Here is a 25,498-nt window from a genome sequence, read left to right as displayed (position 1 = left end):
AGGAGATTAGCTGTAACGTAAGGTGAGGTGAGGTGAGGTGAGACAGGCAGCCAAGAGTAATGTTAAATAATCGGATGGCAACCTGACCCAGGGACAGCTGAAGGTCCGACCAACATCCTAATCAATTCCCTCCCGCCCGACCAATGGCACGACAACGGAAAATATCAGCCAAGGACGAAGATAGCAGTTGCACTTGACTGTCGCGAGCTCTATCTTTTTATCTCGTGTTTTCTACTGAAAATCTCGTGCTTGTACTCTTGTTAACTTTACTATTACAGAGATCGCCTAAACTTCATTATTTTTTTAATTGGTCCTGTGCGCAAGAAATAACTTACTTTGTCTTTCTGCTGCCACTGCTTGATCTGCTGCATTCCATTATTTAACAAACACACAAAAAACCTATTATTCATGCTGAGTGCGATGCACGTTCTGTATGGCGGGTCCTGCTGTTGCTGCGGCAGCTGCTGCTGCTTACTACAACTACGTATAATTCAAGAGAAAGGGTTTGGTCAAATCTAAACTCGATAAATGATAACCCAAACAAAAAACTAAATTCTGAAAGCGATTCTTTCTCATTCAATTAACAAAACACTAAAAGACAAATGTTGATGTTGTTAGGACAGCAACCAGCCACAAATTTGCTTTCAGTTCCTTTATTCAAAGGCTACCGTTACCGGTTTCGAATCGTTGTGATTCATCCTCAGACGGTTTACATGCTTTCTTTATGACATATGGTGTGTTTTTTACAGGTTAATTGTCCTAAAATATAAATAGTACATAATTATAAACACGCCACACACAGATGGTTGCGTTACAGATTTTCGTTGCATGAGACTTACGTGAAACGTCGGTTTCGAGTGTTTGTTTTCATAAAATTCGTCCAGCAGATGTAAACGCATTCCCACTGCATTCTCATTGTTACACACGTAAATTGTTCTCACTGAACACTTCAGATTTGTCACTGAGACGATTTCTACCGCGCACCACATGTTTTGATTCATACAAAGAGCTTACTAACATATGAGTATCACAGATGCTATGATATATCGTAGCATTTGACGATGATGTCCTATGTTTGGAAAGCATCATATATTCATTTACACAACTGTAATGCCTTTTACACTAGTACAGAGACATTGAATTTTTTTAGTTGATATTGCTAAAATAATTATAAAGTTTTAAAAATATATATATATATATATATATATATATATATATATATATATATATATATATATATATATATAGAACTGTATAGGTAAAATAGTATATCATTTAATTATATTTATCATCATGAGAATTATAGTAACATATAAATTTGCTACTTGATCTGCAGATAGGTCTTTCTAATATTATTTACTTTGGAGGCTGGAAAGTAATTTTTGTAAATTTTTCAGGAATATACTATGGTTATAATTATGTACTATTTATATTTTAGGACAATTAATCTGTAAAAAAACACACCACATGTCATAAAGAAAGCATGTAAACCGTCTGAGGACGAATCACAACGATTCGAAACCGGTAACGGTAGCCTTTGAATAAAGGAACTGAAAGTAAATTTGTGTCTGGTTGCTGTCCAAATAACATCAACATTTGTCTTCAAACAACAGCCACGGTCTCCATCATATGACAAAATTGCACAAAACACTAGAAGCTCTTTGAAAAATCGCTTCTTATGTAAAACTGCCTCCAGTGGCATTACAGCAATATTACAAATTAATCAAACTCTTGAGACAGACTGAAATACTTCTCAATTAAATACATACTCAAACAATTCCCTGACAATTACAAAAGAAATCAATGACAAATATCAATACTTAATCTATTCGCCTAACAATGGTTTCCCTTAAGAATTCAACTCCTATCATTATCAAAATTACCGTCTGCTGTTACCCACATACACAAACCCTTTTCTTTAAACTAATAAGCGCGCTGCAAATTATAAAAAAAATATATCAACTCAATACCAAATCGTGTGACGCTGCTGCCGGACACGGCAGTACGGCAGCTCGGAGACAACCCCTCGCCCAACACACGTGCGCACCACAGCAGGCGGGCTCCTGCACTGGCTTCAAACTGCCACTATTTAATCCGTGCGCTGCGAAGCGCGACAACAATATCTTAGATTCCAGAGCATGTGCATGCGCGTTGTAGCCAACCTTTACATCCTAAGACAGTATTGCCTACTCTCACACTACATCTTCAAAATTGGCGTATAAAAACAGCAAAGGCACAATAACCACTCTTAAGAAAAAAATATGAACAAACAACTAAAAGGCTGTTGAACTACATACCGTGCCAGACAGCATCAAGACGGCAATGAGAAACACACTGCTGGAAAACTACGCTAACGATCAGGGCAGGAAAGTGGAATGTTGACGGCCACAAGGCGGAAAATACCGCTGGCGCACTTCACTGATAAGTAACAACCAATTTAATAGTTAAGGACCATACAGGAAGACAGCTGCAAAATTTCGCCGACTCCAACACACCATATGGTGCTGCTAGCCGGAACGGCCCAGGACAACAACTGGCAATGAACGAAGAGATGTCACAGCAGTTGAGGTTTCAAAACAGGTTAACTGATCACTCAACTTCAGTGTGCAGGTTCGGTGGGCAACGAACTCTGTAGCTCTCGCAGCTAGTGCCTCACAATCCGACCGTGCTTGCATGCCGCCAGCGGTTCCGGCCTGCCTTCGCACTGCGGAGACTTCCTCTCTGGTCTGTCCCAGCTGACCCTCCGTCACACACACTACCACACGGAAATATAGCGGTCAGACCAAAGATTGTACAGCAGTACTAGTATCGATAAGCGCTGCTGCTGCCACTGACGGAGGCAAGTCTGCAACCCGTTACAGTAGTAACTCAGGGAGAAATAAGACGCCACTCGATTGCAACAAAATGCCGAAGAACAAACGGCATCAACGCGAGGCGGCCACGACTCACAATTACCTGGAATTTAAAAAACAAAATGGGCCAAGTAGTTAATAAATTAAAAATTTTACGAAATTATTTCTTTGCTTCTCTGGATGTTGTGCAAAATTACTGCAGGCACACGTCTGGGAGGGAGCGAAAGGCTATTTACAATTTGTACAGAAACCAGATCGCAGTTATAAGAGTCGAGGGGCATGAAAGGGAAGCAGTGGTTACGAAGGGAGTGGGACAGGGTTGTAGCCTCTCCGCGATGCTATTCAATCTGTATATTGAGCAAGCAGTAAAGGAAACAAAAGAAAAATTAGGACTAGGTAATAAAATCCATGGAGAAGAAATAAAAACTTTGAGGTTCGCCGATGACATTGTAATTCTGTCAGAGACAGCAAAGGACTTGGAAGAGCAGTTGAACGGAATGGACAGTGTCTTGAAAGGAGGGAATAAGATGAACATCAACAAAAGCAAAACGAGGCTAATGGAGTGAAGTCGAATTAAGTCGGGTGTTGCAGAGGGAATTAATTAGGAAATGAGACACTTAAAGTAGTAAAGGAGTTTTGCTATGTGCGAAGCAAAATAACTGTCGATGGTCGATGTAGAGAGGATATAAAATGTAGACTGGCAATGGCAAGGAAAGCATTTCTGAAGAAGAGAAATTTGTTAACACCGAGTATAGATTTAAGTGTGAGGAAGTCGTTTCTGAAAGTATTTGTATTGAGTGTAGCCATTTATGGAAGTGAAAAATGGACGATAAGTAGTTTAGACAAGAAGAGAACAGGATCTTTCGAAATGTGGTGCTACAGAAGAATGCTGAAGATTAGATGGGTAGATCACATAACTAATGAGGAGGTAGTGAACAGAATTGGGGGGAAGTTTGTGGCACAACTTGACCAGAAGAAGGGATCGGTTGGTAGGACATGTTCTAGCCATGAAGGGATCACCAATTTAGTATTGGAGGGCAGCGTGGAGGGTAAAAATCGGAGAGGGAGACCAAGAGATGAATACATTAAGCAGATTCAGGAGCACGTAGGTTGCAGTAGGTACTGGGAGGTGAAGCAGCTTGCACAGGATAGAGTAGGAGCTGCATCAAACCAGTCTCAGGACTGAAGACCACAACAACAGGTGAATAACAATAAAATAAACGGAAATCGTGCTTTGCTTTAACCTCGTACAGTTTTGTGATGGCTTCATGTTAGCAAAGTTGCTAAATTTGAGGCAACATCTTTCATTAGCCGTAACTCCGTAACTAAACGTTTGCGGACCTATGTTTAAATAAACTTTTTTCTTTGGTTTCAATTGCAGAATAACATATTAACATATTTGCATATCTTCGTGAATCACCGTGTATATTCCTCCGACAGTCCTGAAGGCACAGCAAACATAAACTACAGCTGGTGCGGCACACTGCCACTAGGTTCCAGAAGCATACAGAAGGGGTGACACATATTCACCGCTGTAAAAAATGCGTTTAGTGCGAAAGATATCCCCCACAGCCCGCGAGAGGGTTAAACGTGCATGTGCCGTGTGCCTATAAGCTTGAGTGCAGTGCGGCGTGGTGGGTGCGAGTGCGGAGTCTACATCCATACTCCGTAAGCCACCTGACGGTGTGTGGCGGAGGGTACCTTGAGTACCTCTATCGGTTCTGCCTTCTATTCTAGTCTCGTATTGTTCGTGGAAATAAGGATTGTCGGTATGTCCCTGTGTGGGTTCTAATCTCTCTGGTTTTATCCTCATGGTCTCTTCGCGAGATATATGTAGGAGGGAGCAATATACTGCTTGACTCCTCGGTGAAGGTATATTCTCGAAACTTTAACAAAAGCTCGTACCGAGCTCTGTAACGAAGCGCGCTGCTCTCCGTTGGATCTTCTCTATCTCTTCTATCAACCCCATCTGGTACGGGTCCCACACTGCTGAGCAGTATTCAAGCAGTGGGCGAACAAGCGTACTGTATCCTACTTCCTTTGTTCTCGGATTGCATTTCCTAAGGATTCTTCCAATGTATCTCAGTCTGGCATCTGCTTTACCGACGATGAACTTTATACGATCATTCCATTTTAATTCACTCCTAATGCCTACTCCCAGATAATTTATGGAATTAACTTCTTCCAGTTGCTGACCTGCTATATTGTAGCTAAATGATGAGGGATCTTTCTTTCAATGTATTCGCAGCACATTACACTTGTCTACATTGAGATTTAAATGCTATTCCCTGCACCATGCGTCAATTCGCTGCAGATCCTCCTGCATTTCAGTACAATTTTCCATTGTTACAACCTCTCGATATACCACAGCATCATCCGCAAAAAGCCTCAATGAACTTCCGATGTCATCCACAAGGCCATTTATGTATATTGCGAACAGCAACGGTCCTACGACACTCCCCTGCGGCACACCTGACATCCCTCTTACTTCGGAAGACTTCTCTCCATTGAGAATGACATGCTGCGTTCTGTTATCTAGGAACTCTTCAATCCAATCACACAATTCGTCTGATAGTCCATATGCTCTTACTTTGTTCATTAAACGTCTGTGGGGAACTGTATCGAACGCCTTGCGGAAGTCAAGAAACACGGCATCTACCTGGGAACCCGTGTCTATGGCCCTCTGAGTCTCGTGGACGAATAGCGCGAGCTGGGTTTCACGCGATCGTCTTTTTCGAAACCCATGCTGATTCCTACAGAGTAGATTTGTAGTCTCCAGAAAAGTCATTATACTCGAACATAATACGTGTTCCAAAATTCTACAACTGATCGACGTTAGAGATATAGGTCTATAGTTCTGCACAACTGTTCGACGTCCCTTCTTGAAACGGGGATGACCTGTGACCTTTTCCAATCCTTTGGAACGCTACGGTCTTCTAGAGCTCTACGGTACATCGCTGCAAGAAGAGGGGCAAGTTCCTTCGCGTACTCTGTGTAAAATCGAACTGGTATCCCATCAGGTCCAGCTGACTTTCCTCTTTTGAGCGATTTTAATTGTTTCTCTATCCCTCTGTCGTCTACTTCGATATCTACCATTTTGTCATCTGTGCGACAATATAGAGAAGGAACTACAGTGCAGTCTTCCTCTGTGAAACAGCTTTGGAAAAAGACATTTAGTATTTCGGCCTTTAGTCTGTCATCCTCTGTTTCAGTACAATTGTGGTCACAGAGTGTCTGGACATTTTGTTTTGATCCACCTACCTGCGGCACGCAGGTTGACGGCCCGCCAGACAGGGCGGAGTACCGGCCCATCGCGGGCACGGACTCTCCGCTGCACGGCAACGGCTATGTCAACTTCGGCTACGACGAGAGCTACCACAAGCCGCCGCCCCCGCAGCCGCTGCCGCCGCCGCGCCCACCGCCCCCCGCCGCCCCCGCACCGCAGCAGGAGCAGCGCAGCTGGCTGCAGCCGCCGCCCACCGCCGAGACCTCCTTCAGCGCCCCGGAGCCGCAGGTCAGTCAGACACCGCCTGCTGCTGCTGAAACTTGCGCGTTCTGCAAGGCTTAATCTTAGGTCCAGTACTGTTTCTCATAAAATGTACCTCCAGCAGGGGCGTTCGTTATATGACGCAACTATTATCTCGTCGGGACCGATGACCATAGCAGTCTGGTCCCTTTAATCCCACAAACCAACCAACCAACCAACTATTTCGTCAATTTCGGTTGAAAAACTGCGCAATTTGTTGTGGGCCGTCGTGTAATATTTCCTCTTCAACCCCTTTAATTTCATAAACTTCCGATAGGTGGCAGCCTTCAAAATGGCGCATGTGATAGAGGTGTCATCCGAGCAGATAGCTGTCACTGGACTCATTTGGCGGAAAACCGGAGCAACACAAACATTCGACCTGGCACTGGACAAAAGCACAGTGAGTCGTTGGGTGAGACATCTGTCATCATCGCGACAAGGTCACGCAAACGTGTCCCATCTCCTGCATACTGTCTGGCTGCACACAACTACAACTATTGCAAAGTCAGAACGTGCGGACACTCTCATTCGAGGAAATCGAGCACTACACACGATCCAGTGGACGCCCCTGACGATAGTGCTGACACACTTGTCCACCATTTGGGGTATTCAAAGTGAAACAAGTGGTTAAATCCGCAGGACAGAACAGGTTGTTGGAATTGTGGAAAGCGGCCAAAATTGAGTGGCTGTCAGTTACACTCGAAGACATATAACTATATTCAGTTGCCCAAACATTACAGAGCAAATTTCCGAGCTTAACTAACGACTGAATGTGTCACATAATCTTATAGCTTAAGAGGAAAACCTCTTTAAATTTTAAAATAGCTGGAAGCCCATGATTTAAAACACTACTATAATAAATTTTCAAAAGGCAGAGAGCGCTAGGTTTTATCCTTAATGATACTTCAAATGAGGCTGAAGGCCTAAATAATCTAAGACTTGACAAGAAAGGAATTTTAATTTTACAACGGCTGAAGGCCCATTATTCAAAATACAACTACGAAAAATTTTTACAAGGCAGAAAGCCCAAGGCTTTATCCTTAAATAATTTTATTTTTGTATTGGGGCTGAAAGCCCAAACAATCTAAGATTTAACAAGAAAGGAATTTAAATTTTTAGACGGCTGAAGGCCCACAATGTGAACAGACTGGCTTCAGTAATTAAATCACCACTCAACTTTGATGACCGGGGTCAGTCAGCCACGAACCTCGTACTTGATGGCCCATTATTTAAAAACCAACGAAAAGCATACAAATTCAAACCATCGGCTATGAGCCATTTAGATACACAATGAAACACTAGTAAGAAAAGGCAGTACAGCCATCGGCACTCAGACGTTTGCAGGGGTCAGTCTGCACTTGAAATATTAACGTTCACTTAGGGGAGACAGGTAGTCAGCCCAACTATATCCAATCCGCCGGCAAGCCAACCAAGAGACAGTCAATGGACCCACCAACATGACGACTTGCTTTCCACCCGACCAGTACACAAGGAACTCGAAAGACAAAAAGGCAGAAAATTCTGCTGGTGCACTTGGACTTCAAATAAGCAAAATACAGTTAAATTCCACTGGATGGTGGCCAAACATTCGCCAACTCGAACATTCACTGTTGCTCATGGGAACACCGCCAATGGCCAACCATGAAAATCAACGGCACAATATGAACAGACTGGCTTCAGTAATTAAATCACCACTCAACTTTGATGCCTGGGGTCAGTCAGCCACGAACCTCGTAGTTGAAGGCCCATTATTTACAACCCAACGTACAGCATACAAATTCAAACCCCTAAAAATTTCGCTGGTGCATTTGGACTTCAAATAAGCAAAATACAGTTAAACTCCACTGGACTGTGGCCAAACGTTCGCCAACTCGAACATTCACTGTTGCTCATGGGAACACCGCCAATGGCCAACCATGAAAACCAACGGCACAATATGAACAGACTGGCTTCAGTAACTAAATCACCACTCAACTTTGATGCCTGGGGTCAGTCAGCCACGAACCTCGTAGTTGAAGGCCCATTATTTAAAACCCAACGTACAGCATACAAATTCAAAACCCTAAAAATTTCGCTGGTGCATTTGGACTTCAAATAAGCAAAATACAGTTAAACTCCACTGGACTGTGGCCAAACGTTCGCCAACTCGAACATTCACTGTTGCTCATGGGAACACCGCCAATGGCCAACCATGAAGACCAACGGCACAATATGAACAGACTGGCTTCAGTAATTAAATCACCACTCAACTTTGATGCCTGGGGTCAGTCAGCCACGAACCTCGTAGTTGATGGCCCATTATTTAAAACCCAACGAAACGCATACAAATTCAAACCATCGGCTATGAGCCATTTAGATACACAATGAAACACTAGTAAGAAAAGGCAGTACAGCCATCGGCGCTCAGACGTTTGCAGGGGTCAGTCTGCACTTGAAATATTAACGTTCACTTAGGGGAGACAGGTAGTCACCCCAACTATATCCAATCCACCGGCGAGCCAACCAAAAGACAGTCAACGGACCCACCAACATGACAACTTGCTTTCCACCCGACCAGTACACAAGGAACTCGAAAGCCAAAAAGGCAGAAAATTCCGCTGGTGCACTTGGACTTCAAATACGCAAAATACAGTTAAATTCCACTGGATGGTGGCCAAACATTCGCCAACTCGAACATTCAGTGTTGCTCATGGGAACACCGCCAGTGGCCAACCATGAAAACCAACAGCAGAATGTCAACAGACTGGCTTCAGTAATTAAATCCCAACACAAGTTTCATGCCCGGGGTCAGTCAGCCACGAACCTCGTAGTTGATGGCCCATTATTTAAAACCCAACGAGACGCATACAAATTCAAACCGTCAGATATGAGCCATTTAGATACACAATGAAACACTAGTAAGAAAAGGCAGTACAGCCATCGGCGCTCAGACGTTTGCAGGGGTCAGTCTGCACTTGAAATATTAACGTTCACTTAGGGGAGACAGGTAGTCAGCCCAACTATATCCAATCCACCGGCAAGCCAACCAAGAGACAGTCAATGGACCCACCAACATGACAACTTGCTTTCCACCCGATCAGTACACAAGGAACTCGAAAGCCAAAAAGGCAGAAAATTCCGCTGGTGCACTTGGACTTCAAATAAGCAAAATACAGTTAAACTCCACTGGATGGTGGCCAAACGTTCGTCAACTCGAACATTCACTGTTGCTCATGGGAATACCGCCAATGGCCAACCATGAAAACCAATGGCACAAAGTGAACAGACTGGCTTCAGTAATTAAATCACCACTCAACTTTGATGACCGGGGTCAGTCAGCCACGAACCTCGTAGTTGATGGCCCATTATTTAAAACCCAACGAAACGCATACAAATTCAAACCGTCAGATATGAGCCATTTAGATACACAATGAAACACTAGTAAGAAAAGGCAGTACAGCCATCGGCGCTCAGACGTTTGCAGGGGTCAGTCTGCACTTGAAATATTAACGCTCACTTAGGGGAGACAGGTAGTCAGCCCAACTATATCCAATCCACCGGCAAGCCAACCAAGAGACAGTCAATGGACCCACCAACATGACAACTTGCTTTCCACCCGATCAGTACACAAGGAACTCGAAAGCCAAAAAGGCAGAAAATTCCGCTGGTGCATTTGGACTTCAAATAAGCAAAATACAGTTAAACTCCACTGGATGGTGGCCAAACGTTCGCCAACTCGAACATTCACTGTTGCTCATGGGAATACCGCCAATGGCCAACCATGAAAACCAAAGGCACAATATGAACAGACTGGCTTCAGTAATTAAATCACCACTCAACTTTGATGCCCGGGGTCAGTCAGCCACGAACCTCGTAGTTGAAGGCCCATTATTTAAAACCCAACGAACAGCGTACAAATTCAAACCCCTAAAAATTCTGCTGGTGCACTTGGTCTTCAAATAAGCAACATACAGTTAAACTCCACTGGATGGTGGCCAAACGTTCGCCAACTCGAACATTCACTGTTGCTCATGGGAATACCGCCAATTGCCAACCATGAAAACCAATGGCACAAAGTGAACAGACTGGCTTCAGTAATTAAATCACCACTCAACTTTGATGACCGGGGTCAGTCAGCCACGAACCTCGTAGTTGATGGCCCATTATTTAAAACCCAACGAAACGCATACAAATTCAAACCGTCAGATATGAGCCATTTAGATACACAATGAAACACTAGTAAGAAAAGGCAGTACAGCCATCGGCGCTCAGACGTTTGCAGGGGTCAGTCTGCACTTGAAATATTAACGCTCACTTAGGGGAGACAGGTAGTCAGCCCAACTATATCCAATCCACCGGCAAGCCAACCAAGAGACAGTCAATGGACCCACCAACATGACAACTTGCTTTCCACCCGATCAGTACACAAGGAACTCGAAAGCCAAAAAGGCAGAAAATTCCGCTGGTGCATTTGGACTTCAAATAAGCAAAATACAGTTAAACTCCACTGGATGGTGGCCAAACGTTCGCCAACTCGAACATTCACTGTTGCTCATGGGAATACCGCCAATGGCCAACCATGAAAACCAACAGCACAATGTGAACAGACTGGCTTCAGTAATTAAATCACCACTCAACTTTGATGCCCGGGGTCAGTCAGCCACGAACCTCGTAGTTGGAGGCACATTATTTAAAACTCAACGTACAGCATACAAATTCAAACCCCTAAAAATTTCGCTGGTGCACTTGGACTTCAAATAAGGAAAATACAGTTAAACTCCACTGGATGGTGGCCAAACGTTCGCCAACTCGAACATTCACCGTTGCTCATGGGAATACCACCAATGGCCAACCATGTAAACCAATGGCGCAATGTGAACAGACTGGCTTCAGTAATTAAATCACCACTCAACTTTGATGACCGGGGTCTGTCAGCCACGAACCTCGTAGCAATCGGAACACCTCCCACACACTCCGACACTGCGTAAAGACCACCAGCGGGCCCGGCCCACTGCGCCGCGCTGAGATTTCCTGTCTGATCCACACCAACCGACCGACTCCTCAGAACCAGCACACCGACAACATTTAGAATAACTTGTCAGTCCCAATCACACTGAGTACACACAGTTTTCAAACACTTGCAAGAAGAACTAGACTATGCTAACGGCAGTGACTGTACAATAACAGGGACAAATCACGAGTCGGCACACACAGGCAACCCATAAGCGATCGCCAGCCAAACACACGTTGTCCGGCAACACAACCGACTGACAACAAACCAAGCCGTCCCCACTCAACTTATGTGTGTCGGCGACCGTCGGGCAAGTCGTGGTGGTCTGGACTTCACTGCTTCCGCGCCCCGACTAAACTTGTGCCGCGTGCCAACTCAAACACTGCCAGGTCCCAACTAACTGCTGGCGCCTTTCAAATGACTGGTCGACACACAATGACCGGGAAGTAATAGCAGTCTAGCAAGCATAATACGGCAGGGCCTATATCCATAAGCGCTGCTGCTGCCACTCACGGGCAGGCAAGCCAGCAACTAAGTGACACCAGTAATTGAGAATTAACATAATGAGGTGGCAGTACGGTAATAGCAAGATGTAAAATAAGAAATGGCACGAACACGGGCCACGCACAGCTCACAGAGGTTTGTGCAGGCCTGGTTCCTCACAGTGTAACAGGAGACCGTGCAGAACGACGGGGGACATCAGCACGGAATTGGTCGCACGTCACAAGGCTGATCGTGACAATATTTGCTGAACATTGTCACAGGCGATGAATCAAGGGTTCGTCATTTCGAATCGAAAACAATACGACAATCCGTGAAGTTGCGCTACACCGTCTGTACTCTGAAGAAAAAGTTCAAAGCTGCACCCTCATGGTGATAGTCTTCTGGGATTGTGAAGGGATTATTGTCTTCGATGTTCCCCGTTGTGGTGCGACGCTCAACTCTGGAGTGCGTTGTCTTTAAAAAAATGTTCAAATGTGTGCGAAATCTTATGGGACTTCACTGCTATGGTCATCAGTCCCTAAGCTTACACACTACTTAAGCTAAATTATCCTAAGGACAAACACACACACCCGTGCCCGAGGGAAAACTCCAACTTCCGCCGGGACCAGGAACACAGTCCATGACTGTAGCGCCCAAGACCGCTCGGTTAGTCCCGCGCGGCTGCATTGTCTTACCATTACTAAACTGGAGAAACAAGTTCAGTGAATTCGTCATTGCCGACGGACTTGTCCTTCGTCACGACAGTGCGAGGCCTCACACAAATCTCTGCACCCAAGAGGAGATCACAAAACTTTGTCTGACTGTTGTTGCCCATCCACGCTGCGGGCCAGACCTCGCACCTTCCACCTTCCATCTGTTTGGCCCAGTAATGATGCACTCCATGGGAAACAGTACTCGGACTGTGGGGAAGTAACTCGTGCAGCAAGATATTGGCTACGACGTCGACCAGCGCAACGGTACCACGCGGGCATACAGACTGTTCCAGTAAAGTGGCGTAAGGGCGTCGCAATGAATGGTGATAATTTGGAAAAATAGGGTTTTGCAGCCAAAACAGATGAGAATAATATGATGTATTGGAGTCCTGAATAGAGCCACCTGTGCTTTGTTGTATTACATAGTGATGGCACCTCGTAATATACAATGAGTGGAATTAGTTCGTTTTTGCATACGACACTAGTATAGTAATTAATCCAAACATACATGTTGCAAAAGAAAAAAGTGATAAACGGTGCAGTTAAAAGTATTATTGAGTCGATGTCTGCATGAAGTCTCAGTTCCACTTTCAGTTTCAAAAGGTGAAGCAGCTACAAGGAAATGAGGAAAGTAATGAAACATTATGGATTCAGAGAGTATGTGACTTTATTTCAGCGGTTACAAAACTGATCCAAATTTACAGAGAACTTGGCTGCATGAGCCCAATTAATGGCGTTTGCAGCTCGTGATCGCGCTCTCGCTTCCCAAGCACGGAGTCCCGGGTTCGGTTCCTGGCGGGGTAAGGGATTTCCACCTGCCGCGAGATGACTGGGTGTTTGTGTTGTCCTCGTCATTTCATCATCATTAATGACAGTGGTGAGACTGGACTGAGCAAAGGTTGGGAATTTGTACGGGCGCTGATAACTGCGCAGTTGAGTGCCCCACAAACCAAACATCATCATTACCATCAGTTAATGGTATGATGTAGCAGCCCCTCCCCTGACACCACCCCACCTTCCTGGCCTGGGCCCATTCACTAATTCGGTTGGGAAGGCTGTCACCACCTGTCCCAAATTATCCACGACTGTTGCAGCTGGCCTTCCACACTGGGGCGCAGCTACTCCCTCACAGGGTCTGTCAGGGACGAACCTAGGAATCTTGCCGGACAGAGGAGTGACTCGGCGTCATGCAGACACCTCCGAGAGACATGTGCTACGGAATGGCGTACTTTCACACGAGAGGTAACACATGGTGGTGCAGGATTCCGTGATGTACTGTCGTAGAGTTTCTGTAGTACCGGCGGCGGCCTGAAGTGGTACCCAATGGTTCCCCACACTGAGACATCTGGAATAATGGCGCTGGGCCTCTCCAGAACACTGGAAGCGCGGCACCTCCACCCACGCCGCCACCACATTCGCCGACAGCGGTCAACTGGGTGTAGTTCAGGAACGCGGTTCGCCGCCAAATACAGTGCGACGCCATTCGTAAGCTGTCCACACTTCCCATTCGCGCTACCGCCCCAAATGCAGGCTGTTTGCGTTGTAGTGTCAGTGGCAGTTTACACGTCAGACAGCCATTCCCCAGCCCAGCTGCTGCTGATCTCCACCCGATGGTACTGGATGACGCAGAACGGTGCAGACGGTCCTTTACTCGCTCTCGGACGGCAGGCGCAGGTGTGAAGGTGTCAGAATGTGCTCAATGCACAGTAAGGTGGACCTCGCCCACCTGCTTAGCTGTGCTGTCTAATGCATAGCTTTCCGGATTGGGAAGGAGCGCCTGGTCCCTGCCACGAATCCGCCTGGCGGACTTGTGTCGAGGTCCGGTCAGGCAGCCAGTCTGTGGATGGTTTTTAGGCGGTTTCCCATCTGTCTTGGCGAATGCAGGCTGGTTCCCCTTATTCTGCCTCAGCTACACTGTATTTGCGATTGCTGCGCAAACAAGTTCTCCACGTATGTGTACACCACCATTACTCTACCACGCAGACATAGGGGTTGCACTTCTCTGGTGTGAGACGTTCCTTGGGGAGGTTCACTGGGGGGGCCAAACCACACAATAACTCTGAAAGAGTGGTTCGGTGTGGAGCGGTGGAGGGGTGAAGTGGACTGCAGTAGTCGTCGGGGGGTTGTGGACCACTGCGGCTGAGGAGGGGTGCAGCATCGTTTCTAGGCCCTCGGTTTACAATACGATACAATGTGCTCAAATGTGATCGACCATGCCCTCGATGACGAGTATGCCTGCCCTCAGCTCCCTGTGTTGTCACGCCCAAGTGTCCCAAAAATGTGGATACTGCACGATTCTACCAACTGGCCAAATAGATTCCCTAAATGAGATACCTGACAAAGTCTGTCAGGTGCTGATAATGCTGTCTCCCACAAGTACAGAGCATGTCCGTGTTTTTCACAGTCTCTGTCCACGCCCCTTATACACCCTAAGAGGCCTGCTTAGAACACTAAACACAGACAACACTAATGCATGCTAGTGACCATTCACTTGTCACAGAGAATTACAACCCTAATCGTTTACATATATGCTGACTGTGTGTACATATAAGAAAATACGAGGTGCGGCTAGAAAAAAACCGGACTGATGCTGGAAAAAACATTTATTTACAATTATTTACAATTTCATGTTATCTCCTTCAATGCACTCTCCTCCTCGGTCTCTACACCGCTCCATACGAATTTTCCACTGTTCATAGCAATGCTGCAGATCATTTTCGGTAAGTCCATACATTACTTCCGTCGCTTTTTCTTTTACTGCTTCAACAGTCTCAAATCTAGTTCCTTTCAAAGCTGACTTGACTTTAGGGAAAATAAAAAAGTCACAGGGGGCCAAATCAGGTGAGTAGGGTGGATGATCTAAGATGGGAATGTTGTGTTTTGCCAAAAACGTCTTCACTGACAACGCACTGTGAGCTGGGGCATTGTCTTGGTGAAGGATCCATGACTTTTTTCTCCACAAATCGTTCCGTTTTCTCCGTACTCGCTCACGTAGGGTAGCCAGGACGTTAATGTAGTAATGCTGATTCACTGTTTGTCCCTCTGGTACCCAATCAATGTGCACAATCCCTTTGATGTCAAAAAAAACAATCATCATTGCCTTGAATTTCGATTTTGACATTCATGCTTTTTTTTGTCGTGGAGAACCAGGAGTTTGGCGTTTAGTTTCGGGATCGTAAGTAAAAAACCACGATTCATCGCAAGTAATAACATTTTGTAAGAAGGTGGGATCACTTTCAATGTTTTCCAGGATGTCAGAACAAATCATTCTTCGGCGTTCCTTCTGTTCAATTGTGAGACACTTTGGAACCATTTTTGAACACACTTTGTTCATTTTGAAACTTTCATGAAGAATCTGCCTAACACTTTCCTTGTCAACTCCTGTTAACTCAGACACTGCTCTGATTGTTAAACGGCGATCTTGTCGAACAAGTGTACCGATTTTTTCAATGTACACATCAGTTTTTGCTGACAATGGTCTGCCGGTGCGAGTGTCATCACTGGTGTCTTCGCGGCCAACTTTAAATCGTTTAAACCACTCAAACACTTGTGTTCGCGATAAACAATCATCGCCGTACACTTGTTGTAACATTACAAACGTTTCACTTGCAGATTTTCCTAGTTTGAAACAAAATTTGATGTTAACACGCTGTTCTTTCTGTACACTCAACATTTTCCGACGCACAGACAAAACGTCAACTACTTAAAACAGACGCCACGGGCAGACTGAGTGCAGGAGGCAGATGAAACTCGAGCAGTAGGCGGAGCGAGAGTCACGTGACAGGCCACGCGACTTTCAGCCTTATTGCATTCGTTTTATTGTTTCACCAGTACTAGTCCGGTTCTTTTCTAGCCACACCTCTTATATTGACGTGACCACATATTCTGGATCCTTCACGTTTTTGGTCGGGCAGTGGACTCATTTCTGCACATCTGGAGATACTACGTTAACGACAAACGTAAGATATGGTGAAGAAAGAGTAACTGGAATGGAACCTTCGACATTGTCGGTGTTCATATTGACGAGAATTTCAACTATAAAATGGAAACTTCTGAATTTCCAAACAAATAAGTTCTGTCACATTTATACTTCGAATCATGGCAGTTCAGTAAGTTAACCTTTTGTGTGCATTCGTTTAATAATGTCATATGGATATTGTTCTAGTGTAAGTTTTCGCAATTAAAACTTGGCGGTAAGGAAAATGTGTGGAGCTCACCCACGATATCTGTTTAAAGTGTTAGACATAATAACTAGTGCTTCACAGTCTGCACACGTGTTCCCTCATGACGTTTATTGTAAATAACACAGTACAGTTCAAAAGAAATATTGATGTTTGTAATTATAATGCTAGAAGGAGAAAAATAACCCTCACAATTCCATTTATTGACTTTAGCACAAAAATGGCTGCACAATGCAGCCACCAAAATATTTGGTCACTAACCCATTGATACAAAATGTCTGACAGACAGAAGAGATAAATTCGAGAGCAACGTGAAAAAATTTCTCCTTGACCAGTCCTTCTATTCCAAAGAAAAATTTATGTTTATGTAACATGTAAGTCCGCCGTCGTAGTCTCGCGGTAACGTTCTCGCTTCCCGAGCACAGGGTCCCGGGTTCGATTCCCGGCGGGGTCAGGGATTTTCACATGCCCCGAGATGACTGGGTGTCTTCATCATCATCATTCACCTCCATTAGGGTCGGAGGAAGGCAACGGCAAACCACCTCCACCAGGACCTTGCCTACAGCGGTACGGGTCTCCCGCATCGTTCCCCAATGCTCTGTCAAGAAGCATGCGACTTCATTTCCATTCCATAGCATGTAAAAGGTGGTGGGTAGCAATTACTAATTCAGATCTACATGTATATCAAGAAACTTGCAAATGATCAGAATGCATCCATATTTACATATGAATGTGAAATGACTCATTTGATGTACACGTTATCTGTTGAACACAAAACTAGTCAACAAACATCAAAGTCAAGATTTCTCAGGAAGAAGCTATTGATCATGGTGTCGTTTACTATCATCACAAGATAACCTATTCTCACCACGCTCACTTAATTTGTAGTAGTGAAATTTCCGCTTTTGAAATTTCTTACTCTTTATATTAGTATTTATTTGAAATCCACAACACTTTGCGAAGACTGCGCGAGGACTTGGATGTTCTTACACAATTCTGATCTTTTGATATCTTAGGACGACTTACATTCACCCCTCAGTGATGTGGAAAATTTACCATGCCACATCCTAGTTGTGATGGCAGAGAGTGCAAGAGAGATGGTACAAATGTTAGATGTTCTAAACACAAAATTAGAAGAATATGGAATGAAGATTAACAAGAGGAAAACGAAAAGCACTGTAATTGGAGGAAAGGGGGGGAAATGCCGTAAATAGGGGGAGAGGAAATAGAGCAAGTGAATAACTTCAGTTACTTGAAAAGTGTAATAATGGGTGATAAGTATTGCTCAACAGAAATTCGGTAAACAATTTCAATGGGAAAAGGAGGATTCAAGAAGAAGCAGAAATTACTTTGCGCATCACGAAACGAAGATCTAAGGAAAAGACTGGCAAAATGTCACATCTGGAGCGTTGCACTGTATGGTGCAGAGACCTGCGCACTGAAGAAGGAAGATGAAAGAAGATTGGAGACACTAGAGACAGGAATATGGAGAAGAATGGAAAAAGTGAAATGGGAAGACCGAGTAAGGAATGAAGAAGTATTAGTTGGAGAAGAAAGAAACATGCTGAAAGTCATCAGAAAAAGAAAACGGAACTGGATTGGACATTGTTTGACGAGGGACTGTTTAATGAGGAAGTAATAGAAGGAATGGTGGAGGGAAAAAGGGGAAGAGGAAAAAGAATATATCAAATGGTGGACAATATCAAAGAAGACGAATATTCAGAAATGGAAAGACTGGCTAGGGACAGACAAAAGTGGAAGAGGCTTAACCCACGACAAGACCTGCCGTAAGGCAGAATACCATACTACTACTAATTCACTCAAGATTTACTGTTGCAACAGTGTACATGGAGTACATGAAATGATTACATTAACAGATCAATAGCACAAGCTGTTCTGACATAACAGGTATGACCCATGCTGAAACACCAATGTTAGAATGCGGTGTAGCCTCCACAGGCGGCAATGCGGAGGCTGACTCTGGCATCCAGTCGATGGCAGAGGTGGCGAATACTGCTCGACCTGTTCTAGTAGTTCCGTTAAGATCTGTCAGTTGAAGAGTCACCCGAGTCACTTCTCGTCCCATCGTATCCCACACGTGCTCGATTGGAGACAAGTGCGAATATTGTGCTGGCCAGGGAAGTTGCTGCACGTCTTGCAGAGTACGTTGAATCAGCAAGCGGTCGAGCGTTATCCTGTTGGAACAACGCATCAGCTTCCCATTGGAAGGATGGGAAAAGAACGGATCTAACAATATTCTGAACATATCGAGCACTGGTTAGCGTCCCCACCAAAACACCAAAGATGAACGAGTGTTACACCTTGCCGCACTCCAGACCATAAGGTTTGCGATGGGGCCAGTGTGTCTCGAACAAATGCACTCTACGAGACAGTGTTCATTAGGTTTATGTCGTATGAGCAAGCGACTGTCACTCGGTTGCAGGCAGAATCTACTTTCAATCGCTGAAGACCATGGCGCGCCATTCCATCCTCCAAGTGATCCTCTGACAGCACGTCGATGCTGTGGCGCGAGTGGAAGATGGGCTAGAGCTGTGCGTGCCCGTAGTCCCACTACTAACAACAGGGTTGCAACAGTTTGTGTTCATCTGTCTGCTCTCACAAGCCCTCTTATTTGTACTGTGGTAGCTGTACGATCTGCCACTGCCGGCCTTACAATATGGAGATTTTGGTGGGCATTTGTGCTGTGTGGACGTCCAGAATACAGTCTATGGTTGTGTGAGAATGTCCACATGACCACTGATACCAGCATCGTGGTACAGCTGGCCCAGCACGTCCAATTTGTGTGACAATTCTCCAAAAGGAATTCCCGCCACTCGGAAGGCCACCATTTGACCCCTTTCAGTCTCGCCCAGTTGGCTGTAGGAAGCGTGAGTGCGTCTCTGTGGCACGAGTGCCCGCTTGCTGCACACATTTGCACCACACTCAGCCTTCTGCGCGTCAGCATACTTAAAGGATAGATGCAAATTGCGCTCTGGTAGCTATGCCACTGTGCTATCTCTTTGGGGACGACGCCGAAACGAACAGTACATCTACTATTCTCCAGCTGGCATATGATTGCTTCACATCAAAATCGACATCGTCTCTCCAGGTGTACAGTTTTTTTCTTGTACAGGAAATGAGAAGGCTATCTACAGAATGGGCTAGAGAAGGAACATTTAGAAAACAATGACAAGGAAAAGGGACGCGATGATGCTTCAAATGACTCTGAATACTATGGGACTTAACATCTGAGCTCATCGGTCCCCTATAACTTAGAACTACTTAAACCTAACTAACCTAAGGACATCACACACATCCATGCCCGAGGCAGGATTCGAACCTGCGGCCGTAGCAGTTGCGCGGTTCTGGACTGAAGCGCCTAGAACCGTTGGGCCACTCCGGCCGGCGGACGGTGTTCAGGCATCAGGGAATAACTTCCGTGCCACTACAGAGAGATGTGGAGAGTAGAAATGTGACAGGGAGTGTAATGTATCAATCAGATGACATAGGACGTCGGGCGCAAGTGCTACTCTGAGATAATCACCGCTGCTTTCTTAATGGTTCTGGGCCTAGAGGGACCAAACAGGCCTCACCGACCACTTTGTCATCCTCTACCATCAGACGTGGTATGCAGGGGCACACGGTCAGCACACTACTACGCCCGTCGCCAGGTTTCTCGTCCTAGCAATCGTCAATGATTGAGCTCCTCAGCTGGCCTCACAAGACTGAGTGCTCTCTCACTGAGGAAATATCTGTGCCCTTACCGGAAAACGAACCCGGGTCCCCCACATGACAGTCACTCGCACTGACCACTAGGCTGTGGAGGCGAACTTCATCCTCAGTACTCACACCATATTCTGGTTTTTCGTAGTACGGACATTATCGTATAGCCTAAGTTTCACCATACTGATGTAAGAGAAGTGGTTGTGAGTTGATGTTTCTTCTCATGTGAGTATACCTCCAGTGGAGTGTGACGATCCATTGTGTCGATGTTCCATGTGCAGTGACCAATGACTGACTGGCAGAATCTGCATCCAAAAGTCCAGGATTCAGTTCTCACTCGGTTCTAACTTTTTCCCCTCTTTTTTCACCTCTGCCAATGATTTCTTAATGTGAAAAACGCCTTATTTTATACTGTGCTTCACACTCTGTTAAACTATGGTCTACCCTAACTGGTGGGGTACGTAAGTTCAAAAGTCAGAGGATACCAGGGCATACCAAACCCAAACAGGACTGTTCTTAGTAAAGCGCTGGGTCCCCAACCAGAATCCACGTTGTGTAAAGCTTAACTTTTCTCCTCCTTCAGTGCTGAATCCCAGGATAGGCTAGCAACAGTCTGGTCAGCACCATTTCCAGTCTTCACGTCTTTCTGTCTTCTTCATTTCTTTGTAGCAACTACACCAGAAATCTTTTATAATTTCATTTATGTACTCCAGTTGTGGACTGTTTATCTGTGGAAATGCCCCTGTATAATGGCGACTTATGATGGGTTGGTGATAGGAAATGGGCCCTTCACTGATGACTGTGCGTGCAACGTTGTCCTTGGGGCAGTACCTGCTGTCCGCCATGTGGATGCCTGGCTCCCTGTGTATACTCTGCTTCACCAACCTGTACATCTAGACATGACTTATTGCTTGGTATCGACAGAAGGTAGACCAACCACCAGTGACAGACCATGCGACAACCGTACTTTGTCAGTACCTGCCATCCACTGTGTGGAAGCCTGGCTCCGAGTGTACGCTCTGCCTCGTGAACCTGTAGATAAAGATGTGTCTTACTGTGCGCTTTTGACAGGAGATGGGCCAACACCTTGTGATGGAGCATGACACCCTTACTGTGGCAGTACCTGCTGTCCACTGTATGGAGGCCAGGATCCTTGTTTACACTCTGCTTCAGCTGTCCCTATATCTAGACAAGATTGCGGTTTTGTTTTGACAGGAGGTGAGCCCGCCACTGGTGACAGCACACGCGACGCCCTCGCTGGGACAGTACCTGATGTCCATCGTCTGGATGCCCGGCTCCCTGCGCGTGCTCTGCCTGACCAACCTCTTCTGTTGGATGGCCCACGTCTGCTACTCCCTCTACTTCACAGACTTCGTCGGCGAGGCCGTCTTTGGCGGCGACCCTCAGGTTGGTACGGCATCCGAAAGCCTGACCCTATCCTTTGCCGTTATGTTCGCGTTACTGGGTTCAGTATGGGGACTTACCTGTACCTCTATCTGTTTTCTACTCTGTCTACTCTCCTAGTAAGTTTTGCTTGGATTACTTCAATTTTGTGCACAGTGTACATATTTTAGATTAAGCAGTGATGTTGTTGTTGTTGTTGTTGTTGTTGTTGTGGTCTTCAGTCCTGAGACTGGTTTGATGCAGCTCTCCATGCTACTCTATCCTGCGCATGCTTCTTCATCTCCCAGTACCAACTGCAACCTGCATCCTTCTGAATCTGCTCAGTGAATTTATCTCTTGGTCTCCCTCTACGATTTTTACCCTCCACGCTGCCCTCCAGTACTAATTTGGTGATCCCTTGATGCCTCAGAACATGTCCTACCAACCGATCCCTTCTTCTAGTCAAGTTGTGCCACAAATTCCTCCTCTCTCCAATTCTATTCAAAACCTCCTCATTAGTTATGTGATCTACCCATCTAATCTTCACCATTCTTCTGTAGCACCTCATTTCGAAAGCTTCTATTCTCTTCTTGTCTGAACTATTTATCGTCCATGTTTCACTTCCATGCATGGCTACACTCCACACAAATACTTTCAGAAACAGCTTCCTGACATTTAAATCTATTCCCGATGTTAACAAATTTCTCTTCTTCAGAAACGCTTTCCTTGCCATTGCCAGTCTGTATTTTATATCCTCTCTCCTTCGACCATCATCAATTATTTTGCTCCCCAAATAGCAAAACTCATTTACTGCTTTAAGTGTCTCATTTCCTGATCTAATTCCCTCAGCATCAGTCGATTTAATTCGACTACATTCGATTATCCTCGTTTCGCTTTTGTTGATGTAGTGGTTGGTTGCACCTTTCCTCAAACTGTTACTGTCTGAAAAAGAACTGATTTGCTTCGTCTTTTCTTCCATTTGTCTAGGAAAGCAACGTGCTCTTTTGACACAAAATTACCTCAAACCATTCGTTCACTTCGATGCAGAAGCAGGTATGCTGCAAGTAGAGTGGTGGCAATGGTGGGCTGACATTGTGGTCCCTCTTACTCTGCGCTCCCCTCACCTCCCCTGAGCCACCACACTTTCTTGGAAACAGGCCAGGCAGAGTGTGCTTCTAAACTAACACGCGAATATTTTGCTATACCAATCACAGCCCAGTATTTTACCAATCATTACAACAAAACAGCCAGCCATATAGTTTGACCTTTGTATTCCATTTCGTGCAGTGCATAGTGGACCCTAATGTTAAGTTCCACCATATTATTTCCACATCTTAGTTATGTATCATATTGTTATATAACAGTAAGAAATATATGTGGCACACGTGTTAGCACTAATGATCTAATTTACTCGTTACGGAAAAGCAGACCCCTATAGCGACAACATAGATCTCTACCAACATTTAACCCATTATTTCTTAAACTATTCCAAATATCACTACCAAATTTTTACTAGTTGAACATCTGAACATATTTATTTCACTGATGTAGAATTGGGAAGGTCTACATAGTGAAAACTGAGAGACAATTTTTTATATATACGCCTGTTTCTTCGAAAAAGTAGTGTTTTATACAGCATACCATCAGTTATATAACTCTCAAAACACCGATTATATATCCATATAATCACCTCCACTACATGAGTAAATTTTACAATTTGTATATTTATTGGTTCGTGAGAGAATGAGGCTTTTGTCAGAAAATTAACAGTTTTAAGAAAATTCAAATGAAAGTAGTAAGTCTATGGAAACACATCTTTTTTCCTAAAATATTGGTCGGAAGCCGCCTGCTTCATAGTCTGACCCTTCTTCTTCACCTAAATTCTTACTTCTTCTCTTCTTTCTTGCCTCCTCGATCATTTCAGTCTTCTACACCCTTTTTTTATCTTATGGGACTTAACTGTTGAAGTCATCAGTCCCTAAGCTTACACATTACTTGACCTAAATTATCCTAAGGACAAACACACACACCCATGACCGAGGGAGGACTCGAACCTCCGCCGGGACCAGCCTTCTGCACCCTTAATTGGTCCACAGCTTCCAATATTCTTGGCGTAGCCTGCCCTATACTTATTCCCAGCTGTTCCAAGACTTCTATCCTACCAGAACCCCCGTCATTGTAATACATAACTGCATCGCAGAAACATAATCTTCATGCCTACAAAGACAATTTTTTGTAACCCAGGTTTGCACAATATCGTTAAGTGCCTCATTAAACATTCTGTGTCCTACCGTGGAAGCATTTCTTTATCAAGTTGGGATTTGCTGAGTCTCTGAATATAGGCTGAATAGCCTCCATTACTGCTTCAGGTACTGAATGTTTATGTCTGAATTAATCTAGTTTGCTTGCTTTCTCTGCTCTCCTATATTTGCATGATGTATGTGGTGCAGGCAGGCACGAGTTAGCTACGGGGTTGTTACCTACAGAGAGCCTATTATAGGATGTTGCCCAGACTTTTCTTTTTATGCATTCCGAATCATGTGTGTTTTCTCTTGTGGCTTTGCCACAGTATTCCTGAAATTCACCGATAACTTTATCAGTAAGCAGTCCAGCATATTTTATACTTTCTCCGTATGGTAAGTTGGTGTCACCAAGTTTTCTTTTTCAGCTGACAAAGATGTGCTCCTCTCGTTTTCTCTGCGTGACCTACATATTCGAGCTTTGTAATAGGCTCACCGTAGGGTTTGCTTTTTAAAACATTGTCGAAAGACTTACGCTCTCCACGTCCCAAGTATTTCGTACACTGAAAAGTCTCGCTCTGATTGTGAGGGAAGAAAAATAGCCGTAGCTGCTGCTACCTCCGTACTATCACTTGACCCCCCACAATTTTTTATACCTGAGGGCCTACGGGCACTCTTTTCCTCTTCCTTATCACCTACTGAGTTGCATCCTTGGTCGTATTTAGTTAGAACTTCAAAGCCCGACACCTTACCTGTATCAACACTTGTTACAGTAGAAAATCTGTTTTTGGAAGTGAGACACCTCTTTGGCCATTACCTATAAAATGTACTAATATCTGTCACACCGCAGTCTGATTGCTTCTACAGCTGCAGTTTTCATGGATTTTGTTGCAACAGAGTCTATGCAGTTGCCAGTAATCGTAGTATACTTCTCAAATTGTGTGGGTGCGTTTCGTTCATTCAGGAGAGCTCAAAGTAATCTACCAGTACACCTACGTCCGCACAATGACCCTACATCGACTTCATATAGTTCATTATTTGAGCATTTGACAGAAGTTAGAAATGACCTATAAACACCACAATCGGTGCATATAATTTTAAGTTTAAAGACTAAACCATTTCTGGCAGTCACATCTTCGGAAGTCACGGTATCTCCACCACATAACTCGCATGTTATAGTCTCTTTCAACGCATGTTAAAATATTCAAATCTATATTTACCTCACGAGTTTCAGCTGTCTTCTCAGCACTACCACTATTATTTTGCTCTATTTCACTACTATCCACAACTGGTGAAGTTCTACAGCACCTGTTTTCTTTGTTTACCCATTTTAAATTAGAGCAACAACACAGAACAGTTTCACAATAAACACAGTAAGCTACCAAATATAAAAATTCGTTTTGTTTT

General features: G+C 44.7%; 1 protein-coding gene across 1 annotated transcript in view; it reads left to right on the top strand.

Moving 5' to 3' along the window:
• Nucleotides 1-25,498, top strand: part of LOC124718682 (membrane-associated transporter protein) — a 152,300-nt gene that overhangs the window by 85,619 nt on the left and 41,183 nt on the right. Inside the window, exons 7-8 of the mRNA XM_047244306.1 lie at nt 6,271-6,366; nt 21,684-21,875. Of these exons, the coding sequence (XP_047100262.1) occupies nt 6,271-6,366; nt 21,684-21,875 (288 nt within the window). The remainder of the gene's footprint in view (nt 1-6,270; nt 6,367-21,683; nt 21,876-25,498) is intronic.

The sequence above is a fragment of the Schistocerca piceifrons genome, chromosome 10 (genome assembly GCF_021461385.2).
Source record: "Schistocerca piceifrons isolate TAMUIC-IGC-003096 chromosome 10, iqSchPice1.1, whole genome shotgun sequence".
NCBI classification, from domain to species: domain Eukaryota; kingdom Metazoa; phylum Arthropoda; class Insecta; order Orthoptera; family Acrididae; genus Schistocerca; species Schistocerca piceifrons.
Note: the sequence above shows the minus strand (reverse complement) of the source record. Positions and strands in the feature narration are given on the sequence as shown.